Below are 14,213 nucleotides of genomic sequence, written 5' to 3' on the forward strand. Positions count from 1 at the left end.
CTGATTCCAGTCCTGCCACAATAGGACCATTTTTAGGTTGGTTGAAGTACTTTAGAGGCTTTTAAAGATTTCCTGCTCATCATCTTGCTTAAGAGGAGAGGTCACATTGCACAACTCTGTCCTATGAAAATCCACCAACAGAAACACAGAATGGTTGGGCTGGAAGAGACCCTAAAGATCTTCTGTTTCCAAGATCTTGTGGACACCTTCCACCAGCCCAGGGTGCTCCAAGCCCTGTCTGACCTGGCCTCGAACACTTCCAGGGATGGGGCAGCCACACCTGCTCTGGGTAACCTGTGCCAGGGCCTCACCACCCTACAGGGAAGAGTTTCTTCCCAATATTCCATTTGACCCTGCCCTCTGGCAGTGGGAAGCCATTCCCCCTTGTCCTGGCACTCCAAACTCTTCTTGTACCATTAATAAATAAAAAATTTGTATCCCTGGCACAGTCTGTGCATTTATTTAGCCAATACATCTCTCAGTAGGAACCACAATCAGCAGAAAACATCATCTACCTGGAAAAAGAGCTCAGAGGAGAGGAAAAAAGCTCAAGGGATCATGGGGCACTCGAGGGATAAGGGCACTGGGAGCAAGCACCTGTGAATTGGAGAGTTACAGCAAGGAGCATGGGATGAAGGGTGGGCTTGCCAGATGCAGCACTTCTCTGCATCAGGGATAAATTAAAGGTTAAGAAATTCCATATGAGGAGAGCTGTAGCTGGATGATCTTTTAGGTCCCTTCCAACTCAATCTATTTTATGGTATCAGAGGATATATAAATAATATGAGAGATTAGGATATATCCTATTACAGGTCACACATTATATGCTATGTTTATATATTTACTGCTCATCATTTGGAGAAACCCAGACACAAGTGGGTGGCAAATGAAGCCCCCCAGTCCCAGCCATGCAACATCCATGGACTCAAAGATGCTGGAAGGACAAAAGACAAAGCTCTGAGGGTCTGACAATGGATCCCAGAATCACTGAGCTTGGAAAAGACCTCCCAGACCACTGAGTTCAACTTGTGCCTGATCCCCACCTCGTCCCCAGCCCAGAGCACTGAGTGACATACCCAGGTGTGCCTTGTACACCTCCAGGGATGGGGGTTCCACCACCTCCTGGGCAGTTCCAGTGCCTGACCACCCTTTCCATGAAGAAATTCCTCCTGATGTCCAACCCTAACCCACCCTGGCACAGCTTGATCAGAGTTGTCCTTCATTTCACTAACGTGCTTTGAAATCCTCCTGCCCTGCAGATACCATTTAACCAGCTCTCAGCATCCTGATTTTTATTAGTATAATTTATGTGCTCTAAGCATCTTCCTCTTCTCACAAACATGAGTTGCATTCGATGGCGTTCTGCCAAATCATAAATCAATAACTTGTGCAGCTTGTTCTTTCTCCACGGGTCATGTGGCCCACAGCTGGCCAACATTTCTCAGAGGGCAGCCACTCTCCCATCTCCAAGGAAAACAAATTTGAACTGAGCCTCCCAGGACTCAATGCTTGACTTCTGATGGTTGGGTTTTGTCTTCAGAGGCAATAAAGAGGTGTTAATGCCTAACCAGTGCTGAGATACAGAAAAATCCCTAGCTGGAAGGAAAGGAAGAGTGTTCCAAGCAGTAGGAGAGAGATCTTTTTTCATAAATTATTTTATATTTAAATATTTTAGATTGATGCTTTTTAAAATTAATTCACTCCCACATTAAATTCTAAATGTAAAATTTAGGTAAGATATCTAAACTCATTTTAGAGTGTCATGTTCCTGGGGGTTGTTATTCCTCAGAATCATGAGGTGGATTCAGAGGTGGTTGGAGGTAGTGACCAGACCTCCAAGACCATCAAATCACACCTCCAACCAAACACCACCATGACTTAGTCCAGACTGTTGGATGGCTCCAGCTATTGCACAGGACCAGTAAACCCTACACACCTCTCTAAATATTTACAGAGTTTTGGATGGCTGAGCAAACATTCCATAGGATGCTTTATCCTGATGAAATTTAGTTTTTCAGTCTGAGCAGGCTGACATTTACTGGCTGGGACACCAAGCTCACCAGGGACTCCACCAGAAAATAGACTTCACTGAACACCTGAGCTCCTGCCAGTTGATTGTACTCCAAATTCTGTAATTTTTTCAGCCTCTACCTTGGTTATTTATGGATTTTTTTAAACAATAAAAACATGCCTTGAAACTGAAGTTTGGTGGGTAAGCAAAAGCTGGAAAAAGAGGTAGAAAAGAACTTTAATAGCAAGACCTGTGGGATGGAAAGCTACAGGATGAGTCCTCAACCTTTGCAAAGCATCAGCTGAACCAGGGAAACGTGGGTGAGGTGGAGAGAACCAGATGGGCCTCGGCAGGGATGGGGGAAGATCAGCGAGGACAAAGATGACAAAGTTTGGAGAATGGGATACTTAAAGAAATAAAAACTTGTACTCCTGGCCCTTAAACTGCCAAGGACCTGGAAACTTGGAGGAAACTCATATCATAGTGGTATGGTACTGGTGACCTCCAAACTAAACTTCCAAACTTCATCTGCAGCAATTGTTTAGCACAATGCCCTAAAAAAACCCAAACTGAAGAGCTGCTGTATTTTTGGGAGACCCCAGGCTGAAGATCAAGGATGCCTCGGTGGTTGTTTGCCACTGGAAATAGTGCCATCTTCAGACAGAAGGTTTAAAAAAAGATTCACCAGACACATTGTATTAGATTTCACCGTGGAAAAATAGAGAATAAAATTTAAGATAATCCCGTGGTTCTCCCAGAGGACAGTGGTGGATATTTTGGTTTCCATAACATCAACAGCATGTCATGGCAACAATTCCATCATGGCTAAATGCAGCTCTGGCAGACAAATTCTATTAGGATTTCAAGAAAAATCCTCAGTGACTATTTAATTTTGCCACTTATTTTTTTGGCAGAGGCGTCTGGGTATCTCAGCAATCTCTCTTTGGCCTCCTGCAAGCTTTGGAGACCTGAGGATTCAGAGAAGGATCTATCCATTTCAGGTCCCCTATCACCAAGACATGAAAGAAACCCTTATGAAGATACAAATACCTCAGATAAATTCACATTTTGGAATAACAGAACTATTTTTCTCCCTAAAAACACAATATTAACTCCCTGGTCTTCATTTGTAGACTCATGACTATCATAAAAAAACCTTTGGGCCAGTGAGGAACAAAGAACATTCTGAAGACCCAAGATCTGAATATGAGTCCTTGAGTTTTCTTTCCATCTAATCCACTCCTCCACATGCAGCTGGAATTCCAGGGAAAGTAAATGGTTAAACCATCTAATTCATTCACCCAAGGATCAGTGCTCGTGCAGCTGCACAGATTATTGTATTTATGGACTCAGTCTATGCCAAGATGTCTGAATTTTCTAGCAGCAAAGCTCACAGTGCTCCAGCCAGGATCCAGGAGGATGACGTGCTCAGGCATTAAGAACTGGAATGGGCCCTTTGCAGTTGGATGGCTCCACAACTGCTCCTCACATCCATACAGCAAACACTGACTCCAGTGACTTCACATGCCTGACAGATTTCCAGGAGAAACCTAACGAGCTCTGAAGGTGCTCCAAGAAGAATTAGGGATTGCTGCACTCAGGACCTCTGTGCATCCCCCAGGCTTGGGGGGGAGCACTGACCTACTAAGAAATCCCAGCCCAATAACAGGAATTCTCTCATGGGAGATGGCATCTTGGAGGAGGCTGCTGAAACCCCACCTCATGGAGGAATCATCTGTCTCCAGCTTTGAGGAAGGATCCTCCCTCCTTGAGTCTCTTCTAGGGAGGTTATGGCAACATTTATAAAAAATCCAGCTGGTTTGGCTTTGTGATAGTATCAAAATTTGCATTTTTATGGTGGACAAAGGGAAAATAAACCTGTCTCTAGAAATAGACAGGTTATCCCACTATTAGAGCATCTGTTGAGTAGGGCACACCTACATACAAAGACCACTTAAAAAACTGAAATTAAATTGCTTTGAGCAGCTCTGCTCTACCTTATTAATCAAAACGGAAGAGATAAACAGAAACCATCAAACTCATGAACAAATACTCCCTAAGTGACCCACTTGTTTTACAGCACTTGTTTTTTGAACATCCTCATATTCAAGGCAACTTTTTCTTCTGAATTTTCCAATCTCTGAGAACACTGGAGAAGCCCAAAACAAAACGATCAGGGTTTTTGGGAAGGGTTGGGTTAATTCTGTAATGATGATAAGGATGGTTCCCCTTGGCCTCCCCCAAGAAGGATTTCACCTGGAGAGAGGACAGGCAGACTGTCATGTAAAAAATAAAAGGCATTTTGAAGGTCTCTAACATATTTCCTGTGTTGTACAGCCCAATAATAGTTGTCTATCCATGAAACAACACATGGATGTTGAAAGAAACTTCCAGTTTTCTTGTCCTGCTTGTTGTTGGATAACAAATGGAGAAGCCTCCTCCCATCACTCTAAACCATCTTGTGTGGGTTAACCTGCTGGATTGCAGCCTGTGGTTTTGGTGTCTCTCTTAGAGTGCACTAATTTGAGGCTGGAAAGCATCACCCTGTCCTAACATAAGTAAAGCAAAGCTTAAAGTTCAACCTTTCCTAATCTGCCAGGGCTATTGAAGATCATAATGCTCTCAAGTCTGACCTCTGAGAACACATAAGAGGGACATTTCCCCTCCCTTCCCACAAATCAACACTGGAAGGCAAAAAAACACTGGAAGATTGGGGTGGCTTTTTCACTAGATACCAAAAAATAACTTTTATGTGATATCAAATGGCACAGCAGCATGTCCAGGCAAAGGCAAGGAAGGAATTGCTCATTCCTTGATAAGCTCTCTCAGCACATATCAAGGAGACAACAGAACAGTGGTTAAAGTCTTCATGATGTTTTTGGAAGCCAAAATGTTTATTTTAAACCAGCAAATGCCTGGCTGGATTTTATTTTACAGGTGGAAGTTTGTCATACGGTCAATTAGAAGTTAAATTGGAATAATTCAGTGTACACTCCTTAACAAAACAGAATTAAAGGGACAATTTCAGAACTTTATCAGGGCCACAAAGTCATGTCAATATTCATTGGCATTAGAGAGTAAATATTTCTGGACTTACCTGTTCCAGTTTAAAGATGTGTTGGTTAAAGTAGTGCTGCAAGCGCTCGTTGGCAAAGTTAATGCAGAATTGTTCAAAACTATTGTTTTCATAGTCTTCAAACCCAAAAATATCAAGCACTCCAATGGATAAAGTCTGCAAGAAAATTAGAGTGAGGATTAGAATAAAATCACATTAAGCAGATTATTTGTACACAGTACATAATCAAAAGCACACAGACAGAATTAAATATACTTAATAGTAGGAATTTTAATAGAATTGTTGATATTGTGCCATTTGGAAGACTTCTCCAAATCAGAGAGACAACATGTAGCTTTAGATATCTGGACAAAAGAGCTTGTTCTAAGAGAAAAGCCCTTCAAGAGATGATTTTTTTTTTCTTATTTACAAACAAATGGCCATCTCTGAAGAAACCTGAAGCCTCTTCCAAGTTATTCCATTGGATTTAAGAGTATTGATCTTCAGAAGGGAAAAATGGGGATAGGCTTGGGAAACAAAAGCTTGCATGGTGAAGACAACCCATGGAAACACACCTCCAAGGTGAAAGTGCTGTCCAAGCAAACCCACTCCAGCTGCAAACCTCAAAAAGAAACTCCAATGCATCAGAGCTTCCCATGGAAATAATCTTTAGTTCTCCTGGTGAAAACTGAAATAGTGTCACAAATAAAGCATCCACCTTGTTTGTCAGATGGATCAGACAATGGACTGATGTTTGGGGGCATTGAGTCGCTCCTGCCTGCCTGAAAGGGGGGAATTTATACAAAAATAATAATGCTGCTGAAAAAGGGAGCCCAAAGCCCTGACTAACTAACACTCGGCCCTAACTGCTGGCCCTGCCCTGCCCCTGTGACACCTGGCTGTGCCCACATGGCTCTTCTGTCTTCTGGAACCTTCTTCCACCAGCTCCTGCCAGTTTGGGATGAGGGATTTGGAGGGACACCTCTGTGCTCCTTTAGTTCATGGGCAAGAGAGGTGTAAAGAGGGACCCATCCCATTTTTTTTGGAACCCATTGGCACTATGAGCCCTATATTCTCTCTAACGAACTTCCAGAAGTTCACAATAGGGAAGTTTTGCTTTTATTAAATCCATAACCCATAATATAAATTGCAGGACTTGGCCAATTACAGTTCTAAAGAGTCTTTTTTTCCCCATCACTTTGATGATTTTGTGAACCTCAGCCGTATCTCACTCCAGGTTTTTCCCTAAATTGAAGAGCCAATGCCTGTTTGGTCTCTAATCTACAATTACCTCTTGAGATGCTCATCAAGATGTGGGTGCACCAAGGTTTCCTATATTGGTAAAGTGAGCTCAGTGCTGCAGTGAATTCCCTGCTTGCTTTGCATCCTCCTGGCCCCCTCCTCTCCCCACACCAGCCAGGCAAGGAGAGGCAGTGGACCTCTGGCCAGGCACATGTTGGCCCACGGGTGAGTGCAACCCATCACCTCCTGGCTCAGACTGTGCTTCCTACCCTTGATGGGAGTAGAAATGTGGAACTTTCTCCTTTGTGTAGGTACTGGGTTTCATAAAACTTGAGCCTTCTGCCTGTCAGATGGATTTGGGAAACCCGGAGGAAGAGGGACATGGGGATGTGTCAGCAAATAAACCTCATCCACAGAGGGAGCTGGAGTGAAAAACAAGCTCAAGATACAGTTTCTGCTGCAGCTTCCATGCCTGTGCATGCCTGTTGTGTTAAACACCTAATTCATAATTAGTGTAATAAATAACTCATACTGTGCCCACCCAAAAAGGCTGCTGTCATCAGAAAAGAAGTGAAGAGCCTGAAGGACACATTTGGGGAGAGCTCCACCAGCAGCCTGTTAGAGCACCATGCACCAACCAAAGCCACCTCATACAAATACTCCTTTCACCCATTACAATTAATTAAATAATTAATAAGAGAGGTAAAAACATTAGCACTGGTCAAATGAGCCAAGCCTTAAGCAGGGAGGAGAAATATCCCCTCCCTTCCACCTCAAAAAACCTGAGAGCTGCCACGTGCCCTGGTTTTAGCTCTGTGGTGTTACCTGCACTTTGGATTTTCTAACACTAATTCCACTGCCAGGAATACAAACCAGACTGTCCACAGGCCTCCTCACACTGCCTTTTGTCCATTTTCAACACGTCACACAATGTAGGAGGAAAATATTCCCTCTGTGCCTGACTCCTGAGCAGGGAACCACCTACGGCTGCAGCAGGCACGGCTGCCGTGGGCAGAGCGGCCGCTGGGCCGTGAGTTGGGGCTTTGTCTGACCTGGCCTCTGGCCACTGGGACAAGAAAAAACACAACAAAAAAAGCATTTAAGCACAAAGATAAGTCTTTAAACCATTTTCCAAGAGCTCATTGACTACTTCATCTTTTGTCCAGGCTTTTCTCCCTATTCCAGGGCCAGACAGTCTCTACCTCCCTGATGCCATGACAAGGACGAAGGCCCTTGGCCACTTTCCCAGAAGTTTGCACCACTTGACAAAACACCCATGAGAAACAGCTCTTTGACCAGAAGAGGGGAATTGGGAACCACTGGACCAAGGACAGCCTGGCAGAGGGATTCACTCTCACCCTCTGCTTCCTGAGGTCCAGCATCTTCTCCTGCTTGTCCCGATGGATGTGGCAACGCTTCTGCTCACCAGGCAGAAATCTGCCTCATCATTTTTTAAATACAACTCAGGAGGAATTCTTCTTAAACTCTCTGTATGATTATTGGATCATATCTTATCTATATTATCCATGGAAAAATCGATGATGGAAACAGGACAAAGTGACTCTTCTCATCTCCCTTGCAAATGCCAACCCCAACCACCCCACTGCTGTTCAAGCTCATCCCCACAATATACAAGAGTTCCAAAAAATTCCCCTACATAAAAGTCTCTATTCCACCATATACAAACAAGCCTTGGAAGATAAAATGCTCACACTTCCAGACTACTAATGAATTTACTGACACCACTTTCAAAAGCATCGTGTTGATGCCCTGTGGAAATAGTTAAGCTCCTGCCATGAGTGAAGACTTCAATCTGAACAAAGTCTTAAAGCTCTCACAAATCTAATTTAATATGAAACAACTGAGCACAAAAACCCTCTCCCTTTTTTTCAAATCCTGGTTCATTTACTGCATTGAAACTGCTACCAAATATATTTCAATGTGGGTGTGGAAATACACTTATAAAGCAAAACAGAAGAGTCATATACAGCAAAAAATAGCCCTGTCAGTTATAAAAGAAATATTATATTTTAAAGCTGTGTTTTTATATTTTTTTTTTGCTGACACCTAAAATTAAACACACACAGAATTAACATGATAAAAATATAATTATAAAAATAATCTGCATTTCACAAAACCACTACAGGTATCAAACCACACATCCAGAAGGAGGATGGTTAATTCTGCCATGGTTGTTATACAGAGTAAACCAGCATTTTTCTCACATCCCTGTGTTTGTAACTACCAAACTCCTCCAGAATACAGATTATAAACTGTGTGGTTTTTTGCAGAGTTTCATGCCAGAGAAATCCGGGCAGAGCTCTGCAGTGAAACAGTCATTTGTCCTCTGCTCCCAAAAGAACGGGGTCAATGGATGCCACTTGGGAAAACTTTAAAACCTGAGAAATTTAGAATTTATGGCTGTTTTTCTGCTCTCTGTCCCTGCTAAAGTAGCACACATGTACTAGTACAAAGTCAATTCTTGTAGCAAGGTGAAAAAACACCATTTCCATTTATATATACAGGAATTAATTTTGCTAAACTGCCTGTAAAAAGTGTGTAATCTGGGTCAGTTTAGGATGAATTTTGCAGCCCAATATTTTTAAAAAATAATCAAGGAAGTTTAAAATTTACAAATCTTTTAAGTCTTCGGCTTCAAATCTGTTGTTTGAATAGGTGCCCTGAGGAAATCACACAAAGATAACTTAGAGATTGATTTGCCAAGTCTAGTTTGTGTGTCAATGCTGTTTCTTTATCAAAACTAACATACCAAATTAAAAAGTGTGACTGCATTAATTAGCGTATCAAAATTCCTGTGATTAAAAGCGCATGTCTGTGAGGATTTTTAAAATTTGGGTGAACCCTGGGTCAGTGAGCACTTGCTGCTTGAGATGATGAAAAATGACCTCATGCTTTTCTTAAAATGTCTCAGCCATGACATTTAAACACAGAGCATGAGTTTTAAGGGCTTTTGGCAAATGATGACCTTGAAGCTCTGTGCTCTCCAGTTCCCAAAGTGCCAATAAATAGGGATCATTGGAGCTGATTTATGTTGCCCCAAATACACACTGGTGATGTAATTCCACCATGGAGGTACATTTTGGCAATCACAAATAGGTTTGCTTCAAATTCAGGGGAAAAATCTTATTGGTTGCTATTTTAAAATTTTTTACGTCTTGTCATTTTAGTAATTTCTTTTCATTTATAATATTCCAAAGCCAATACTGCAAAAAATCCCTCCCCAAAACCCCAAAATCCATCACCACTTCATCCAACAGGACCACTCCAACCTACATCACCCCAATATACAAGATGACCTATATATAAAGTGAAACACAGTGATTTGCTACAAACTTGGAAGTTGGGACCTAAAATTAATGAACTGATGCACAATAAACCCACTGCATGTTCAGCAATTCTTCCTCTGCTTCAGGTTAAAAAGCCAAGAATTAACTGGTTGGTTGAATTTAAATGAATTTTCTTCATGGCCATGAGTTCATGTGTTCAACCATGAATTTTTCTTCATGGTCATTAATTTTCATTTTCTTCACAGCCATGAGTTCACCATCATCCCCACATATACAGCACATCATCCAAGCATGGCAGCAGGGTGATTTGGGGAGAAATTTAGACACTTCACAAGAACCAAAGGGGGAAGGATTAAAAACACCCTCAGAAATGCCTTTTGATCCACCATGATCTCCACTCTGTCATCGTTTTAAGAGGTGAGATGGACTTCTAGCAATTCCTAACCTGATTTATGGAAGGGGAATTCAATAAGAGGCTCTGGGAGGTTTAGTAATCTCGTTCTCAAGAGAAGGAAAAGTCTCTGACCTCATTAATAAAGGTCAGATTTCAGACAGTTTGTAGGCAATCATGAGACCATAAAAGGAATTGAAAGGACTTGAGAGAAGATGAAGGAAAAGGGAGTCAGAGCAAATCCAACCCATGGCAGCTCTGCCATTACCATAAAAACCAGGAGGTATCAAATAACACATTCACAATTTGGGTCAGAAATAATATGCTAGAAATCCTGTCACCAAGCAAGATAAGCCAAATCCCACTGTGTTTTCCCAAAATATTTCGCTGCACATTTAACTAAATTTGGATATCAAAGGTCTGATTTACATCTTCCGAATATTTGCTGGACAATATGGAAGAACAACGGCCGAGTGTTTATTTTTCTTTGCCCAGCTTCATCTTTTGATCTTCTCCTCACTGCTGATATCAAATAAACACATATTGGGATCTGAAAATGATCTTGGTTCCCATTGTCCCACTAAAATCAAATCTACACTGATGAAGAGAGAAACTTCTGTATTAATTTTTCTCCTCAACTTCTCCCACACACACTCTAAATTGAGATGGTTTTGAGTCTTGTTTTACCTCTGCATAACGTGATTATTATAAAAGAAAGCTCTGTGCCCCAAATCCATCATCTGACACTTTCTGAACCTTCCAAACCTGCAGGATTCTTTCAAAATGCATCTTAAAAGTCAGAGGAGTATCAGTGTCAAGCATGGGCTGGGATTAATCTGGGACTTTTACTGCAGGGTGAGTCACACATTATTCACCCATTGCACACTCAGGAGTTTCTGAGGACTAAGGCTGTATTTTGCTCTCATAAATCAGAGATTTGATGTGTTTAAGAGACTTTTTTGGCTGGCAGCAAGGAGATGCCACCCATGTGCCAAGGTCTTGCCTTGCAGCAAGGAGGTACTCCCAGGGTTTGGAGATGCCACTGCTCCCAGTCCACCTCCCAGTCACCCAGCTGGTGTTGCCTAACCTCAAAACAACACATGGGAAGCTAAGGAGAACCTGTATGCTCATCTGGGGTTTCTCCAAGAATGAGCTGAAAAGGAATTCAGGAGGATTGGGAAATGGGAGGAAAAACCAGATCAGTTGTTGGCTCCATTTTTCCACAGTGGTGATTCTTGGTTGGTGCCTCAATGGCAGCTGCAGAGCCCAGGATGCCCTCAGACACTTGTTGGCAGCAATGTTATTCCTCAAGGGCAAAGGAGCAGCTATTCCCAGCCCTGCCCAGTCCAGGGAGACATTTCTCCTTCCTCTGTGCTGAAACAACCCAAGTTGGGGGCTAAAATTAGGGCTGAGGAGGTGACGTGGTAGAACCACTCAAGGGAAAATTGGCTGTCAATGTTTAACAAAGCTGCTCTGAAATGCACATAAATCTCTTCTTCACTGTCTCCACCCCTAAAACGGGGAGGATTTGTGCATTTTCATGATTTCTGGGGGATTTGTGGGAATCAATCCAGTTAATAGAGGACTCTGAAGATAAACTGAAATACACTTGTGCCTGGAGCAGCTGATATTTCCTGGTATTTTGTGCACTGCCTTTCTGCTTCAGGAACTCTGGCCCAAGTACAGCCCAGGATTGCCTCCTTGGATCCGGGTATGAGCACATTCTGCAGCTCCAGGTCCTGGGCATTTGCCAGCACCCAGATCCTGGGTGGATCTGCTCTGGCACAGGGGCAACACCACTCCCAGCTCCTGGTGCCTGCTGCCTGTCCTGGATATTACCATTAGGATTTGGGGCGAAAAAAAGGGTCAGAAACCTGGGAACTGTGAATTCATGAGAAGACACAGAGAGCTGGGCAAGGGGAAAGATGGTTACACTCCATGGGAGTCTTGGCTGGAGAAAGCAGAGGGTTAATGTGCAGCAGCAATGTTGGAGCAGGAATTTGGGCTGTTCTGGCTCTTACCTGCTGAGATTTGAGGTTGGGATCAAAAGTTTAATTGCCCATAAACAGCTACTGTGGTGCCTCACTTTCACAGCCATGCTGACTAAGCATACAAGAGTGTCCTAGACTGATTTGTATTTAAATATTACAGAACAGATAATAATTTTTAAGAATCATTGGGTCATAAATAAAAAATAATTAGCATTTGAGATGCATTTCCTTGTCAAAACAAATCCACTTTTCTGCTTCACCAAATATGTAAACAGTGTGGTTTGTTTTTTCCTGACAGCCCAGACAAAACTTTTGATTACTTGGAAAAAAATCAGGAAAGAACACAACATTTCTGGTAAAATATTAAACAGAAGGAGAGGCAGCATGTGCAGTCAGAAGGCTCGCTGGATGTTATCACTGTAACAACCCTTCTTTGTCAGAAAAACACATAACCAGATTTCATAGGCATGTTTTTATTTCCAGTCCACAATTACGCTCCACAACCCTTTTTTGGAATTAAATAAAGGAGTGACTACACTGAGAGTCTCTGCAACTTCAGTCCTATGGCACAATCCAAATGTCAGTGCTCAGCAAAAATCCTCCTTTTGGCAGCTGTGACTTTAGTTTGTATGCACAACCTCCCAAATAGCCCCACATGCTGCTGGACCATGTCCCAGATTCCCAAGGCAAGGGTAGCTGGAGAGCTGGCAGTGCCTGTGTGCACGGACATGGATTTTGGGGTCAGTATTCCACAGCCATGAGGATTGTGGATGAGTACACGAGAGGGTTATGGAGGATGTGCTGGGTCACAGCATGCAGGCCCTGCTATTGCAGGAAACTTCATGTCACTCCTTCCATTAATTCTTTGGGAAGATGGTACAGCATCCCACCAGCTTCACTTTTTCCATCATGACTCTTTTCTTTAAATTCATTTCTCTACTGTACTACCTCAGTACCTACAGACACCCACCTTGTTCATCATTTCATCACAGAGCAACTTCACCAAGATGCAGTCGCAAGAATTCCCTTTTTTCCCTCTGAATCATACATGACCCTTTAGTTTTACTCATAAGGAGGAAAATCTTTGCCATTGCTCCTGAAGTGGGTGGGGGAACTGGCTTTTGTGGCTACAACAAAATCTCCTCCCTGGTTGCTTTGAGCTGACAGTACTTAAGGGGCTCCATCCTTCTCAGCTCAGCAAGCACCACGTAGAATAATGATATACTCAGCTACGATCCGAGGAAAAATTAACTTCATGTTAAGCAACACGCCTGGGTAATGTTTTATCACTCAGTTATCTATTTTCAAAACCCAAGAGAGGATCCACAAGAGCTGCTGAGGTGTTACCTTGGTGCTTTCCTCCATGTCCTTGGAGTTGAGGAGCGCGTGGTTGATCCTGAACACGATCCAGTCAAACAGGGCGCTGTACAACGACTTGGCCATGGAATTCCGCACGGTCACGGCCTGAAACAGAAAAGAAAAAAGGTGATTGGAAATGATTCCTGCTCTGCACTAAAATGGCTTTTGCTTCTCAAGCTCCCACATCCAATGTTCGTATTTCTCCCTTGCCAAAGCTTTTGTCTGCTATTTTAATTTATGCCATGAATGTCAAGGGTCCTAACAGCACAGGGAATTGAGTGTAATTCCAGGGCTGTGGATGTGCCCCTGGCTTTGGCTTGGTTTCTTTCTTGCATTTGAGTGGATGATACACAAGATAACACCACAAATCCCATCACTGGTGGCAAAAGGAAAGAAAATAAATACACACATTAAATATAATAAATTCACCAAGATCCTTAAAAAGTTTCCTGGGGGAGAATGAAAGAGAAGGGTGGATTTTGCACAGGAGTGACAGCAAGAGATGTGAAAGCACAGGCCAGGACAGGCAGTGCCTGGCACCAGCAGAAGGGCTACAAAAAGGGAGGTTAAAAACCCCTCTGGTAAATCTGAGGGTTCCTGAAAACTTGAAGTTTTCCAGGTACCACCAGTGGGAGCTACAAATCATGGCAGGCAGGTTCAGCACTCCTCCAGCAGCTCTCCCAGAGAGAGGAATAACAGCGCTGAGAAAGGGTCATCCTCACCATGGCCAGGATCAAAGAGATTCTGCTTGATGGGATGAAAGCTGAGATCAAAGGAAGATCCCTGGGCTTTTGGACAGGCACCTACATAGAGACCCAGAAAGCAGGAATTTCTATTTAAAGGTTATCTTTGTTCT

The 14,213-nt window shown here is 42.8% G+C and overlaps 1 protein-coding gene across 1 annotated transcript in view; it reads right to left on the bottom strand.

The window, feature by feature from the left end:
- The window catches only part of MYO9A (myosin IXA), a 175,142-nt gene that overhangs the window by 56,373 nt on the left and 104,556 nt on the right, over nt 1–14,213 (bottom strand). Inside the window, exons 10-11 of the mRNA XM_066559101.1 lie at nt 13,346–13,462; nt 5,109–5,243 (exon numbers count right to left, since the gene is read on the bottom strand). Of these exons, the coding sequence (XP_066415198.1) occupies nt 5,109–5,243; nt 13,346–13,462 (252 nt within the window). The remainder of the gene's footprint in view (nt 1–5,108; nt 5,244–13,345; nt 13,463–14,213) is intronic.

The sequence above is a fragment of the Molothrus aeneus genome, chromosome 13 (assembly GCF_037042795.1).
Source record: "Molothrus aeneus isolate 106 chromosome 13, BPBGC_Maene_1.0, whole genome shotgun sequence".
NCBI lineage: Eukaryota > Metazoa > Chordata > Aves > Passeriformes > Icteridae > Molothrus > Molothrus aeneus.